The sequence below is a fragment of the Mercenaria mercenaria genome, chromosome 2 (genome assembly GCF_021730395.1).
Source record: "Mercenaria mercenaria strain notata chromosome 2, MADL_Memer_1, whole genome shotgun sequence".
Lineage (NCBI taxonomy): Eukaryota > Metazoa > Mollusca > Bivalvia > Venerida > Veneridae > Mercenaria > Mercenaria mercenaria.
The window spans coordinates 86,814,366-86,829,187 of NC_069362.1; the positions used below are offsets into that span (position 1 = coordinate 86,814,366).

Here is a 14,822-nt window from a genome sequence, read left to right on the forward strand (position 1 = left end):
CTGATTTGTTTCAGATAAATGGATACATCCTACTTGTATAGCTACGCGTACATGTGTGATTTTATTTATATACAAATGTACCAGTACTTTAATTAGCGCCTATGGTACCGTACCGTACAAAGTTCTGACCCACTGCTATGAAGTTCTACATGATAAGTCCCTAGCCTATATTCAGAGATACGACAAAAGAGAAACTTAGGATCTCAAGATAAGCTGTCACTGATTGTATCAAAGACTAGAACTGTGATTTATGTGCATCGGGGCTTTTCATTTACTGTCCGCAAGCTTAGGAACTCTATTCAAGATTAGGAAAGATAACACGTTGACTGCTTTTAAAAGTCTGCTGAAAGTCCATTTCTTTGTTCAACATTTCGAAACATTTTCGTATGGTGGTGTAGAATAGAATTTTATCCTAAACTTCATTTTATGTTTTTTTCCCCTCTGATCCTGGTATGTATCTGTATCTTCATATTTAGTTTTGGCTGGTCCTAAAATTTAGATTTTAATTTGTAATTAATTGGTTATACTTTTGGAATGTCTTTTTAGCACATGAAAATTCCTATATAAATGTGGTATAATAATAATAGCAGAGCTACCGTCGGCGCCGACATATAACCGCATTACGTTCATTGTGTGAAAAAGAAAACATTAAATTGCTCTAATCCTATCATTTACTGAGGAGTTGAAAATTCGTAGCATCTGATGGAATAGGTGATGTCCATTTTATGCGTGTGTGTGTGTGTGTGCGGTTTTTTTTTTACATAGGACTTAACAGTATCAGGCTACAAAAGGATTCAAGCCTATTTTTTTTATACTTTTAATAGGCAGTTGCTATTCCTTCTTTGTAAAACAAAATCCAACAAAAAATTCTGACCTACCTACTCTTTTTTTTTTGGTGGGGGGGGGGGGGGGGGGGGCATGTTACCGGAAACAAACAATTCTTTAGGCCTAACTAGAATTTAAGCATGAAATTCTCATGCATCTAGCCATGGCGGGGTATATATAGAGCGACAGTTGTCTATTCCAGTGCTGGTTCACAGACACTAAAAATGTAGATTTTACCTCTTGTTAGAACTCAGACACTTTCTATATAAATTTAGGGTAAAACTTTAGGGTAGTTTTATGATTTTTGGCTAGGGCTCTTTCAAAAACAACTTGTTGTTTCAAAAACAACTTAGTGTCTAAAGTAAGATGATTCTAAATTCTCTATGGCTATTATTTTGAATGTGATGTTTCCCCCCTTGTATATAAAATGTAAGTGCAATTTAAAGCATGAGTAAAATCAAGATGTTATAGTCATGTAAAGAAAATATAAGTCATGAACCCTGACCTGAGTTGATAGTACTTTCTACTGGTGTTCCATTATAAGTAAGTTGAATTAAAATTTGACACAGAGAGAATCTGGGCTGAACAGGCAATAAGAGGATCCTGCTACACTATTTTGTTATATGCTATGCTGTAGAAGTATGGGGTGTTGGTAATATTGGCATCATAAAACGTTTCAGCTAAAGTAATCTAAATTGTCATTGAATGTTAAAATGTCAACACCTAATATAATGGTATATATTTACATTCGCCCTATTCTTTTCCATTGAAACTTTTGACGTTCATTTCGTATGAACAGCAAAAGGAAAGGCACGAAAGTTACGCCATCGCTGCTTAGTGATAACCGGCTTTTGTTTTAACGACGTCCGCGTATAGTCAGGGAGAACGTTCCTTAGATGACGTCGCATTGTTCCGTCTGGTGAACAGAATGGCCGGGAAGCTGATTTTAATGTTAAATTCTACAAATTATATGCAATTCATAATATTATATAGTTTACAAATGGAAAGGAAATATAATGTTAATATAAGAAATGAAACAATTTTTTCGGTGTTCATGTGAAATGAACGACAGAATAGGATCGCAAATTCCCGAAAAAAAATCATTTCATTTCCTAAATGCTGACCGTGGAAAATATTTACCAGCTAATTTCAGAAGACACAATATGTTTAACTTAGAGCAATTAATCAAAGCAACGATAAAGTTGTCCTGGATAAACTGTCTGTTTTTATAAAAAAAAATGTCTGTAATTAAATCATGTTAACCTTATTTTTATCTGGTGTTTTTTAATTGTTAAATTGATGATTCACTGGCCCTACCTGGAACTACAGTCATTATTTCTAGCCTGTTTAGTTAGTAATAGGCCTAATGCATATTGAATCATCTGTAGCATATTTGTAAAATTCGATCTATTTTGTTATTCATGCTCTATAATTTATGTAATTTGTTGCATTGATATTCAATGCTGATGCCCACATAGGCCAAGTTGATAACCATACTTTAGCTGATAACATTAATTCGACATTTTCTAGAATGTCAGATTTTCGGAGTCTTATATTCCCATCAAGGGTTATACCTACTGAAAAGGCGCCAGAGTTTGAGTGTGTATGTAAGCTGTTTTATTGTCGCCATGGCAACTCTCGACGACTCCATCAGACGACTGTGATGTTTTAGTGAGGGATAGTGCAAGATACACAAGACCTCTAGTTACGTAAAGTTCTCTGATTCTTAACGTGCCAGGTGTAAAACACCCATATACGGGACTCTTTTCCGAATGTTAGTAATTTTAGTTTGGACAGCGGATTCTCGAACTCACGACCCTTGGTTTCGTAGCCAGACAGTGTTACCACTGGACCACCACTTCGTCTGCTCTAAACGGTACAAGACAAGCGGGCGTTGACTTTTATATAAGACAAGTATGCAGTTTCATTTACTATACATCCCGCTAAATTAACAAACTTTTGCTTCTTACGGTATCACTTTTCGAGACATTTTATCTAGCATGTGATTGGAGCATGCAGAATTCTATAGAATGCTTCTAAAATGCAGAAAAATAAAGAAACAGAAGACACGATACCACTGAAAAAAGGACACCGCTGACGAAAGGAGGCAGATTAATACTCTTTATATTTGTACTACTTAAGACATGTGTAGACATTCCAGTAGGCCTAAAGTATGAAAATAAAGATAAGAAATGAATACGAAAATTAGTTATGTCTTTTTTGATAGAATGTTACAAATACATACTGAAACGCAGTAGTGCAAAAGGAAACATGGTGCTATTGAAAAGGGCATGAGAAAAGGGAGAAAGATTATGTCTGTCTATCAAGACACACTCATTTCATAACGATTTGCTTATTTTCGTTTTGAAATTTTGAGAAAATTTGGGGAAATAAACATTTGATACAGCTAGGTCACCCCTAGTTGAAAAAAATATGCAAAATATAGCCATGTGTGAACGATTTCTTGCATGTTTGTTACATTATTCAGGCAATTTTGATTTATGTTGCATTAATTTGTAAATGTTAAGATATATAATATTTCAAATCAGAAACATGCACATTCAAATAACAGTCCAAAGTGTTAGTGTAAAGGCTAATTCGATTATATATAACTGAAACCTAGAGAAACGGACAACAATATTTTCAGTGTAAACATCCTCTAGAATTCAGGATTTGCAATATTTCTTTTGTGTGTGTGTGTGTGTGTGTGTGTCCGTGCGTGTGCATGTGTTGGGTGGACGTAGGAGTGACGTGGGGTTGTACAGCAATCTTATGTTGACGCTTTCTACAAAAAGCATCTCCATTTTACTGAGAAAAAAATGTTGTAAACACATAAAAAAGGCAAAATGTAAACAGTGATATTTATAACTTTAAGCCTTCTATAGTCAAAACATTGAGTTTAACGATTTTCCTTAGGTCACCTTTTATGTTTATTAGTAAAATCTGTAAGGAGATTCTTTGGAAGCATAGAACGAAATAATAGCAGACTCAGTTTGATTAAGTCTGTTCGTGAGTTGTAATTATACGTGCAAAATTCCCAGTCACCTAGCACTGGCTTCTGTGGAATTCTATTAAGCGGAAGTAAAATCTAAAATGATGTGTATATTATGATAAAATCATGATAAGTATTAATTGTTTGAATTGCAGTACTAGTATGTTCTTACAAAATATAATTTAAAGTATTATTTACATTAGCCGACTATGTTTAGACTGAATGATCTGTCGTGGTGCAAGTAAAAGAACACTATATACGCTCTTTCAAAATATATATTTTGAAAAAAAGAAACAAATCTTTTTTTTTTTTTTTTTGAGAAAATTTATCAGTTAGGATAGCCTTAAAGTAGAAAAAAATGGAAACAGGTCGCCCAATACGACAAAAATGAAAATGTTGCAGACTCGGTTTGGGGGAGGACTCTATGATAAGCAATTTTTAAATCCTTCCAGGACTGAACTGTTTTGATATCTGTCTTCTGGCCTGTTTCGCCGGGCCCTTATGGGTGTTTCTCTTGTTGCTCTGTCTTCTGAAAAGGCATTGAGTACATACGTTTTTGGTTCTTAAGGTTTGTTTTTTTATGTATTTATACAGGAGCATTTTTGTGTTTTACATGCCATGCCTTTTTGTTTCCATTACGCGTGTTAAGAGATTCACCTGGCGGGGATTACTTTTATTTAAACTGTCCCGTGTCTTTGGAACATGGTGGGGGTAAGAGTGAGGTTGGGTGCGCACCAGAAACCGGTTTAAGCTCCCCAGTGGTGTATTTTGCCACTGACCGTTCCAAGGCGGTGCCCCACTGTGTTCCTTTATTTGTTCGTTTTGTCCTCGTGTGTTTACTTTGTATGCGTGTGTGTGTGTGTGTGTGTGTGTGTGTGTGTGTGTGTGTGTGTGTGTGTGTGTGTGTAGTGTGCACGTCTGCGTGCTGTGGGTTTCGTTTTGGGGAGGCTGCGTTTTTGGAACATGGCATTCCCTGTTTGATATTTTCTTTGTTTTTCTAATCAATTTATGAGATAAAATGTTCAATATGAAGTAAAACCTGTCTTTGTGCAAGTATTTTATCTCTGGTATTAAATCTACACTAGATACATTACGTCCCATTTGCTACACTATTAGTTCACGACGGGAAGATTTCTGTACCCGGAAGTGTACGGGGAAAATAGTTGGTGGTCCGTTACCTAATTAATAAAGCGTCTGTGGACATTTTCCGGTGATCAGACTAACACATTTTCGCTAACATATTTTTACAAACATGTGGAGTGATCAGTATGTAGAAGATGTAAGTATTTATAGAATGCGGATTGACAGAAAAAATGTACAAATTATTTACTGCAATTTGAGATGCTTGATATCTTTACATGAAATATAATATGAACTAAGGCAAAGCCTCAAAGCGAGCTCAAACAAATCGGATTTATCTAAAAATATTATGCATCATTTATTTGTCACATACAAACTATTCACTGGTCACAAGAATTCAGGAGAACCTATTTGCTTGAAAAAAGTCTACATTTAGTGCCACCATGCCTATAACAGTGAATATCATACGTTGCAAAATTTATGGGAGCCGGTGTCACCGTGACGTCATTACCGCGTTCCCGTTTCTTTCTGCTTATTAATGACATTTTTTCCATTTTCTGGCCGATGCTTGATCTTTTAAATGCAAATAATATTTTTTTCAAACAACTGGAAATCATTCTTTCATTCTTGTTGAGTGATGAATAATTTTTAACAATTGAATGAAGTTCTGTATTCACTCCGGAAAGAAGTACTTCCTGTGAGAACCTATCCGCTAGGGTGCGCTTTTTTAAAACTTCCGACGAAACTTTTCAAATCCATCACCAAGTGTGAAAGTATACTTGCGTTACCGTAAAGCTCGATTCTCGAGCAGGCCCTTCGGGCCTGCTCTTCGAGCTCGCTATTATGACTACATATGTTCAAATTATAAGTTCATGAATAAGCGGGTGGGGTTATTTGCGGCTACAATAAATTAATCTAGTCGTCCAGTAACCAGACGCCTAGCCTGCGTTCTAGTCGTACGGTTACCAGACGGCTAGCAGATCCTCAGGGAATTTTCTAGTCGTCCGGTTATTGATTTCGTAATGAATAAGTAATGATTTTATATAGTTTTAAATGTTATTTAGTAAATGATTTACTTAAAATATCAATACTTATCTGATTTTTCAGTCGATTAAACGCAGAAGATTGTGTTTGTTTTCAAATCCGTTGATATTCTATTTTTAGAAATGATACTGTAAAACATTGATCGCCGAACGTCCGTATGCTATTTTGTAAAAAGTAATGTTTTTTTCTAACGGCCTAAATTTTAATTATTAAAACACAAATTTATATGTATTTTTTGAAGAATGGAAAGCTTAAAAAAGCAATTCATTCGTTAATTATTTCAAAATAAAATGGATTAATTATGAACGCTTAACTGCTGTTTTTTTTTAAGTTTTGAACATCACCAGGGCTCGACACTAACGCTGGTCCGCTGGTCCGAGACCAGTGCTTTTCAGGGAGGACCACTAACTTCTCGAACCTGTGTGGTCCGATGGACCACCGAAAATTACAAGGAAGTCATTTTTAAAATAAATTAATAAACATTGAATTGTTCACGGTACTGCAGTTTAAAAATAGAATTTGGTTTTCCCCGTGTATAGGAATAAGGTCAGTAATTCGGTCGAAAATGTGCTTCCGTGGTGTAGTCGAAAGAAGTCCATAATAAATAGATCCTAATTTTTCGCGCAAATTCGTGTAGAACGAGTGCTTTAATCACCATTTTTCACTACTAGAATACATTCTGCATGAAATGAGACGGTTTTCATGTTCATATACCCCACCTGGCATGTTTTGCAGATCGAAACCGGAAGTAGGTGTTTATAGCGCGGACGAGAGCAAATATGCGCCATTTTTAGGGTAGCAGGCCACAACTGACTGGCATTTCACTAGGAACTACATAACCCCCTAATTTCTTTTCATTTTTTCGTTAGTTTGTGATAGAACTTTCATGAAAAATAGGTGTAGGAAAAAGTGATGTTCTCTAAAGATACGTAAAGACGATCTGAAGTTGTCGTTTTTTATATGAAACAAAGAAGGATTTGAATTACTGACTTTTAACCTATAAGAGCTGATATAAGACTTTTCTCGAAACACATCGCAATTAGTCTTAATAGTCATAGATCGGTTGTATATGATATAAAAGGGTGTTTCCAATGCAAAATAATAGTGAAATTTGAAATTTTTTGAATTTTGACCACATTTTGAGTAGATGCGCCTATTTCAGCAGCGATTTCAGGGATTAAAAAGCCAATATTTTGTCTCCAGAATGTCAGAAAAAGCACAAAATGCATCCTTCTGGGTCTTATTCATGACGGAATGAATGATATTTCAGAATCCCGGTGAAAAATAATGCAAACAAGTGAAACTTTTACCAAAATATACAATAAAAGGACCATAGAGCCAAAATTTAGCCCAGTAAATGGGTAGGGGGTGGCTTCTATTAAATGTCTATATTTCTCTAAAATCTCGAAATTTCACAATGAAACTTGGCAGTATGTTTGGTATTACATCTTTCTTGAAAATAGAGATGAAAATCGTGTGAAATTTGATAAGAAACATTTCTTATAGGAATAAGGTCAGTAATTCGGTCGAAAATGTGCTTCCGTGGTGTAGTCGAAAGAAGTCCATAATAAATAGATCCTAATTTTCCCATTTTTCGCGCAAATTCGTGTAGAACGAGTGCTTTAATCACCATTTTTCACTACTAGAATACATTCTGCATGAAATGAGACGGTTTTCATGTTCATATACCCCACCTGGCATGTTTTGCAGATCGAAACCGGAAGTAGGTGTTTATTGCGCGGACGAGAGCAAATATGCGCCATTTTTAGGGTAGCAGGCCACAACTGACTGGCATTTCACTAGGAACTACATAACCCCCTAATTTCTTTTCATTTTTTCGTTAGTTTGTGATAGAACTTTCATGAAAAATAGGTGTAGGAAAAAGTGATGTTCTCTAAAGATACGTAAAGACGATCTGAAGTTGTCGTTTTTTATATGAAACAAAGAAGGATTTGAATTACTGACTTTTAACCTATATTTTCTTGAAATTTGGAATGCCCGGATGTAACGCTGGTACTAAAACCCGGGAACGGAACACGATGACTTATCTATCTGCTTGAAGTATCATTTACGAACTATTGAGGTATCAGTACAGTATCCAGCGTTCGGTAGAGCCGAGGTTCCAGATTTTGACCCGCGAAAATCGAGAAAAACTCGTATCTGACTCGCACAGAAAATGCCCCATGCGTCGGCGTGACCCGCGGAAATTTTCTTTGATTCGTCTCGAGTTCGAAAGTTCTGCCCCTGTACCAATCAAAATCCCAGTGAATTTAAATATTGTTTGCCGCCATAAGCGGAAGTATGGCAGAAGGCGGAGCGTCGTATATTAATTAGCTACTGACATATGTCAATTACGCCACGCGCCGACTGACACGTTGTCATCTCGCGGTTTGTATTTAGTGCCCGTCATTATCAAAAGTGTTTATTGATCAAAAAGTTAAAAGTTAATTGATAAACAATGCAAAAAGCAGCCTATTATCGTGTTTGTACAACTTGGTAATTAGCAGTATACAGCTTCTGCTGTATTGTTGTCTTGCCAATTATTACTTAACAACAAATTGAGTAACGAATTTCATTTATTTTATGTGCTTGACACGTTTATATAAGCCGATCGGCCGTTACGATCTATAGCATTTTATTTAATTTATTATCATTACCGAGGCTTTGTTTGGGCAAAAACAAATAAAAATGCTTTTAATAAGCAGAAATTATAAGTATTCAATAGGTATAAAGAAAAAAAAGAAATTTATAACACGTATTTTATCAAGAATTTAATGTTACTTTTGTTTTTCATATTTGTCACCCGTTTTCATGGCCGTGATTTTCGGACATTTTTAACGAGATTTTCTAGTGCAATCTTAATGAAAAGTCAATAAAAAGTCTGTATTTAAGAAAAAATGACAACTGTTGCAAAAAAAAAAACTCTTATTTTGAAGCATTTTTCGAGAAGAGGCACCAAACCCCACCCACTTAAAATATGAATTGCTGAAAAAATCATCTTTATTGACATCTTTATTTTAAATTTGATTTTCAAAATTATTTTTAATAATTAAATGGCAGATGTTTATCAAAATAATAATATAAAAATCACATGTTTTGCAGTGTTTGTAAAAAGTACTCCATGAAAGAAGAGGGGGTCTTCTATTTAAATATTGTTTGCCGCCATAAGCGGAAGTATGGCAGTAGGCTGAGCGTCATATATTATACTGGTTGCGTTAACTTAAAAAAAAACATCCACATCTAGGTAGGACCACCTGAAATTCTGTCGGACCATCAGTTTGCAAAAGCTGCTGGTCCTTCGGACCACCACTGGAAAAAAGTTAGTGTCTAGCCCTGATCACGCTGCCGCTTTTGAAATTAGATGTCATTTAAAACAGTTATTCATTAAAAATATTTGAATACTAAAATATGACAATTTGAAAGTACTTCAAAACTGTTTTAATTTTGAAAATCCAGTGAAAAAGTTAAAATTTAAAAATTCTGATCCCATAAAAGCATCCAGATGAACAGATTTTAATAAGTGACGTCACGTCGATCTCGCCATTATTGAGTTCGGCAAACTTCCATTTTATAGGCTAAACAATGCAGTGATTTATTGTAAATGTTTATAGTATGTATTTACACAAAATTTTGTTTGCAGATAGTATCGTTATCTTAAGTAAATGACAATAAAACTGTATAAAATCATGTCTTATTCATTAATTACCCGACGACTAGAAAATCCCCTGAGGATTTGTTAGCCGTCCGGTAACGACTAGAACGCAGGCTAGGCGTCCGGTTACCGGACGGCTAGACACTTCCTAAATTAATTGATGCTCTTTTTATGTTCTGCCGATCGCATTCATTAAGTTGATGTTATAGCATAATCCTAAATATTTGCATAACCAGTGTCAAACTACAAAATGTGTATTAACTGGTAAAATACATCACATTTCCTATCATATGTTATTTTAGAATGTCAATATGTTACCCATGCTAAGAGCTAAAACGAGAAAGGAAACTCTTTTAATAATATGAGAAGGGAAACTCTTAATAATTTGGCGGCTTAATATCACCCACAGCGGCGGAAATCAACAATGGCATACCAGGGAGTTGTGATAGATGGAGCGAGCTCGAGATAATTGATAATAATTAAGCATATGACCTGGGCCTCCTCTGCCATTCACCAGTCGGGGCCTCCATTAGGATTCACTTTCATGGAGTCAGGACAGCCTAACATTCAGATTTTGGAGTCCCTCTTAAATTTTTTTGGGAGTCCTAGTATTACTTTGTACAATGACTCTTATCATCATCATCATCATCATCACCTGACATCATCATCATCATCACAATCATAATCATATTTAATTGGTTCAAAACAATGTGTAAAGTATAAAATTTAGAGAAAAGGAACACTAGAATGATAAGAAAACATTATATTTAACAAAAAATATTTTGTAGTTTTATTATACGTATAAAAACAGTCAGCATTTTATTAAAATCAGCAAATTTACTGTTCTTCAGCATCCACAAAAAAAAACAATCTAAAGTACATTTTTAGCTCAACTATATGAAGTATATGGAGAGCTTTCCTACTCACCCCGGCATCGGCGTCCTTCCGTGTCCCCACCTTGGTTAAAGTTTTTTTTACACTTTCTCTTTTTTCTCCTTATCTCTGTAATTATTATTACTTAATGGATTTGCTTTAAACTTAAAATAGGTATTCCTCATCATCTCCCACATCATATGGCACAAGGGTCATAACTCTCACACTAATATTTTATTTTTATTTTCCTTTTATTTAGAATTTCAGGTTAAAGTTTTGATGCACTTTCACTCTATCTCAGTTATTCCTAAATGGATTTGATTCAGACTTAAAATATTATTCCACCTTATCACACACATCATATGATACAAGGTACATAACTCTGGCGCCGATTTTTCATGAAGTATGCCCCCTTTTACTTAGAATTTAAGGTTAAATTTGGTGCATTTTCACTATATCTCAGTTATTACGAAATGGATTTGATTCAAACTTAAAGTAGTTGTTCAACATCATCACTCACATTATATGACACAAGGGCCATAACTCTTGCACCAATATTTCATGAATTATCCCCCATTTTTACTTAGAATTTCAGGTTAAAGTTTTGATACACTTTCACTCTATCTCAGTTATTACTGAATGGATTTGATTCAAACTTAAAATAGTTGTTCCACCTCATCACCCGCATCATATGACACAAGATGCATAACTCTGGCACCAATTTTTCATGATTTATGCCCCCTTTTACTTAGAATTTAATGTTAATTTTGATGCATTTTCACTATATCTCAGTTATTACGAAATGGATTTGATTCAAACTTTAAGTAGTTGTTCCACATCATCACCCACATCATATGACACAAGGTGCATAACTCTTGCACCAATATTTTATGAATTATGCCCCCTTTTTGCTTAGAATTATACTTACACAGTGTTTTGATACACTTTATCTTTACCTCTCTTATTACTTAATATTTTAACACAGACTCAAGCTATTGTGCAATATCTTCATCCACCATTGGAGTCATTAAACACTCCAGTGACAGCTCCAGTTTCCTCAGATGTGCCCAGTTTCACTATCCAGCATCGAAATAGTTGAGCGCGCTGTCTCCTGTGACAGCTCTTGTTCTACACATTATAGAGTAGAATTATGTCAGATTACATCAGTCACCTGGCAATGCCCCAACCATTTAACTTTCATCCAACATCAAAGAGTAATGCCGAAAATCAATAAAGGAAAATTTGCAGACACTCGCCCTTTGAAGTTTAGCTGCCATGTGCTGGTGTTTATTTCAGGCTATTCATCAAAATGTGTCATAGATATCAGTTGTGTAACCTAAATAGGAGGCAGAACGTGTTGAATTGTTACATTTAAAGTGGTTATAAAGTTTTAAGAATACCCATTCTGGTGAGGTAATAGTTTATAGTCAGTAAATAGCAGTAAATGAATTAACAATGTCAAAAATCTAGTGTCATATACTTTCGTGTATTTGGTTACCATCAGGCACTGAATTTTAGATTAATGATGATGTAAGCATCACATACGATTGCATTTATTTGTTAATCCCCCGATGTGGCAGAGGGATTATAGGACTGGTCTGCGTCCGTCCTTCCGTCCGTCTTTCCGTCCGTCCGTCCTTCCGTCCGTAACAAAATCATGTCCGGTCCATATCTCCTTAACCCCTTGAAGGATTTTCATGAAACTTGGGTCAAATGATCACCTCATCAAGACGATGTGCAGAACCCATGAGTCAGCCTTGTCGGTTCAAGGTCAAGGTCACAACTCAAGGTCAAAGGTTTGAGCCTGCCATTTTGTGTCCACTCTATATCTCCTAAACCCCTTGAAGGAATTTTATAAAACTTGGGTCAAATGATCACCTCATCAAGACGATGTGCAGAACCCATGAGTCAGTCGTGCCGGCTCAAGGTCAAGGTCACAACTTAGGGTCAAAGGTTTGAACCTTCCATTTTGTGTCCGCTCTATATCTCCTAAACCCCTTGAAGGATTTTCATCAAACTTGGGTCAAACGATCACCTCATCAAGGCGATGTGCAGAACTTAAAATCAGCCATGTCGGCTCAAGGTCAAGGTCACAACTGAAGGTCAAAGGTTTGAGCCTTCCATTTCGTGTCCGCTCTATATCTCCTAAACCCCTTGAAGGAATTTTTTAAAACTTGGGTCAAATGATTACCTCATCAGAACGATGTGCAGAAATTATGAGTCAACCATGCCAGCTCAAGGTCAAGGTCACAACTAAGGGTCGAAGGTTTGAGCCTTCCATTTGGTGTCCACTCTGTATCTCCTTAACCCCTTGAAGGATTTTCATCAAACTTGGGTCAAATGATCACCTCATCAAGAACTCATGAGTCAGCCATGTCAACTCAAGGTCAAGGTCACAACTGAAGGTCAAAGGTTTCAGCTCTGTATCTCCTAAACCCCTTGAAGGATTTTCATGAAACTTTGGTCAAATGATCACCTCATCAAGACGTTGTGCAGAATTCATGAGTCAGCCATGTCAGTTCAAGGTCAAGGTCACAGCTTAAATCAAAGGTTTTACCCTTTCACTATCCATAGCAGTGGCGGGGGATTTAGCTGTCTTTCAGACTGCCTTGTTAATTATGAAATGACCAATGTGTGTCATTACATTTTATTCTCATATCAGTGGCATGTTGTAAAGTTTTGAAGTTGTACTGCATCTATTCAGTATCATCGAATTTTGACAAATATCAATGTTATGTATTTAGTCAAAACATCTAGAACACTCCTGTCAAAATTTCAAAGCATTTTGCGCATTTCATTGATTTGCAGATGTCAGATATGTTGTAGAAATAAATTAATTAAAAAAGTTTTGGTTTCTGTATTTGATAATTTTAGTTGATATTTTGACAAGTAACAATATCATTCAGTAGTTGTAACCTTAACAGAAAGACATAATAATTTATTTTTTGCAATCACTGATGTACGGAACTTGATAGAACCTCTCAATTTTTGCATCGTAATGCTTTGGTTGTCCACGGATAGCTTATCGGCAAACTCCGTACTGCTCAACATGTAAGATAATTTACACCCACTTACCACTGATTAACAGATAATTGATATAGGATAACAATACCACACATAGAACCTTTAAAATACCTTCGATCTCTCTCCATGTGTTATAGCTCCATGGGCGTACATACAAAATTACATTCATCGTTGTCTAAGGTTTTACACTATAATGACAAATCAAATAATAATGTTTAACAAAATGATGTTAACATGCTTAAACATTTTCGCACACTGTACCAAGATACCTTTATGTATTTTCAGGTTCTGTATATGTATGCATATTCGATGCAATGACTAGAAAGATTCATAGTTCATAGATAATCTGAAATTTGTTAAACAAGAATGACTTGTGAAGAAATGTAAACAAGACTAGAACAGAGTAGAACAGTAATTTTTCTGCAATAAAGAAATCATTACATGAATGTAAATGAATCTGCAGTATGAGCATTACATAAAACGTTATTGGTGTACATATATAGTTAAAATCAAAACCAAAGTCACTCTCAACTGCTTGTATTATTAATGAGTAAACAGATTGAACATAAGTTAATATTCGCAATATCGTATGACACAAAAATACAAAGGCTTCTTATCAAAACAATATAAAAAATCATAGCAAACATTACCGCATATTAAAGCAGTACAACATACTTGATTGATTTACCCAAATACTTAACCCGTACCCACCTAAAATGAGAAAGGAAACTCTTTTAATATTTTGGCATTTTAATATCGCCCACAGTGGCGGAAATCAACAATGGTATACGAAGTTAATTCCCACATCAAGAGAGTTTAACGGGAGCAGTAAATTAATCCACGATTTAAAACTACCAACAACTTTGAGACTACAGGGGGCCCCCTTGTACGAAAAATGGTACCCCCTACATTTTGTCACAACATTACATAGATCAACTAGCAGCTGCCAATGTGGCCGTCCACGGTCCAGTTAATGTATACCAAGCCAGAATAAACATCTGCATGAGGGTAGTGAGAGAAAACAAAATCCGTTAAGCAGGATCTGGTCTGGAATGGTTTTTTTTTTATACGCCTGTCTCTGAAAGAGCGGGGCGTATTATGTGAACACCCGTGGTGGGCAGGTGGGCAGTCTGCATCCAAAAGCATATTCCCTCTCTAAGTCAAACAGTTTCCATCCGATCTTCACCAAACTTGCTGACAATGTTTTTTGGGCATAATATCTCGGCCAAGTTTGATAACCAGCCAAATCGCCGCAGCCACTCTTGGATTATGGCCCTTGAATTACTCGAAATCTGCGAATTTAGCCTTGTCCGCTCTCTAAGTGGAACACTT

At 35.7% G+C, this 14,822-nt stretch overlaps 1 protein-coding gene across 2 annotated transcripts in view; it reads left to right on the forward strand.

The window, feature by feature from the left end:
• Positions 1–4,952: 4,952 nt before the first annotated feature.
• Positions 4,953–14,822, forward strand: part of LOC123564504 (eukaryotic translation initiation factor 3 subunit L-like) — a 42,676-nt gene continuing 32,806 nt past the window's right edge. Inside the window, exon 1 of one of the 2 annotated variants that reach the window (XM_045358144.2) lies at positions 4,953–5,096. In XM_045358144.2, the coding sequence (XP_045214079.1) occupies positions 5,070–5,096 (27 nt within the window). In that variant the 5' untranslated portion in view covers positions 4,953–5,069. The remainder of the gene's footprint in view (positions 5,097–14,822) is intronic. The other variant, XM_045358143.2, reaches the window with a different exon arrangement.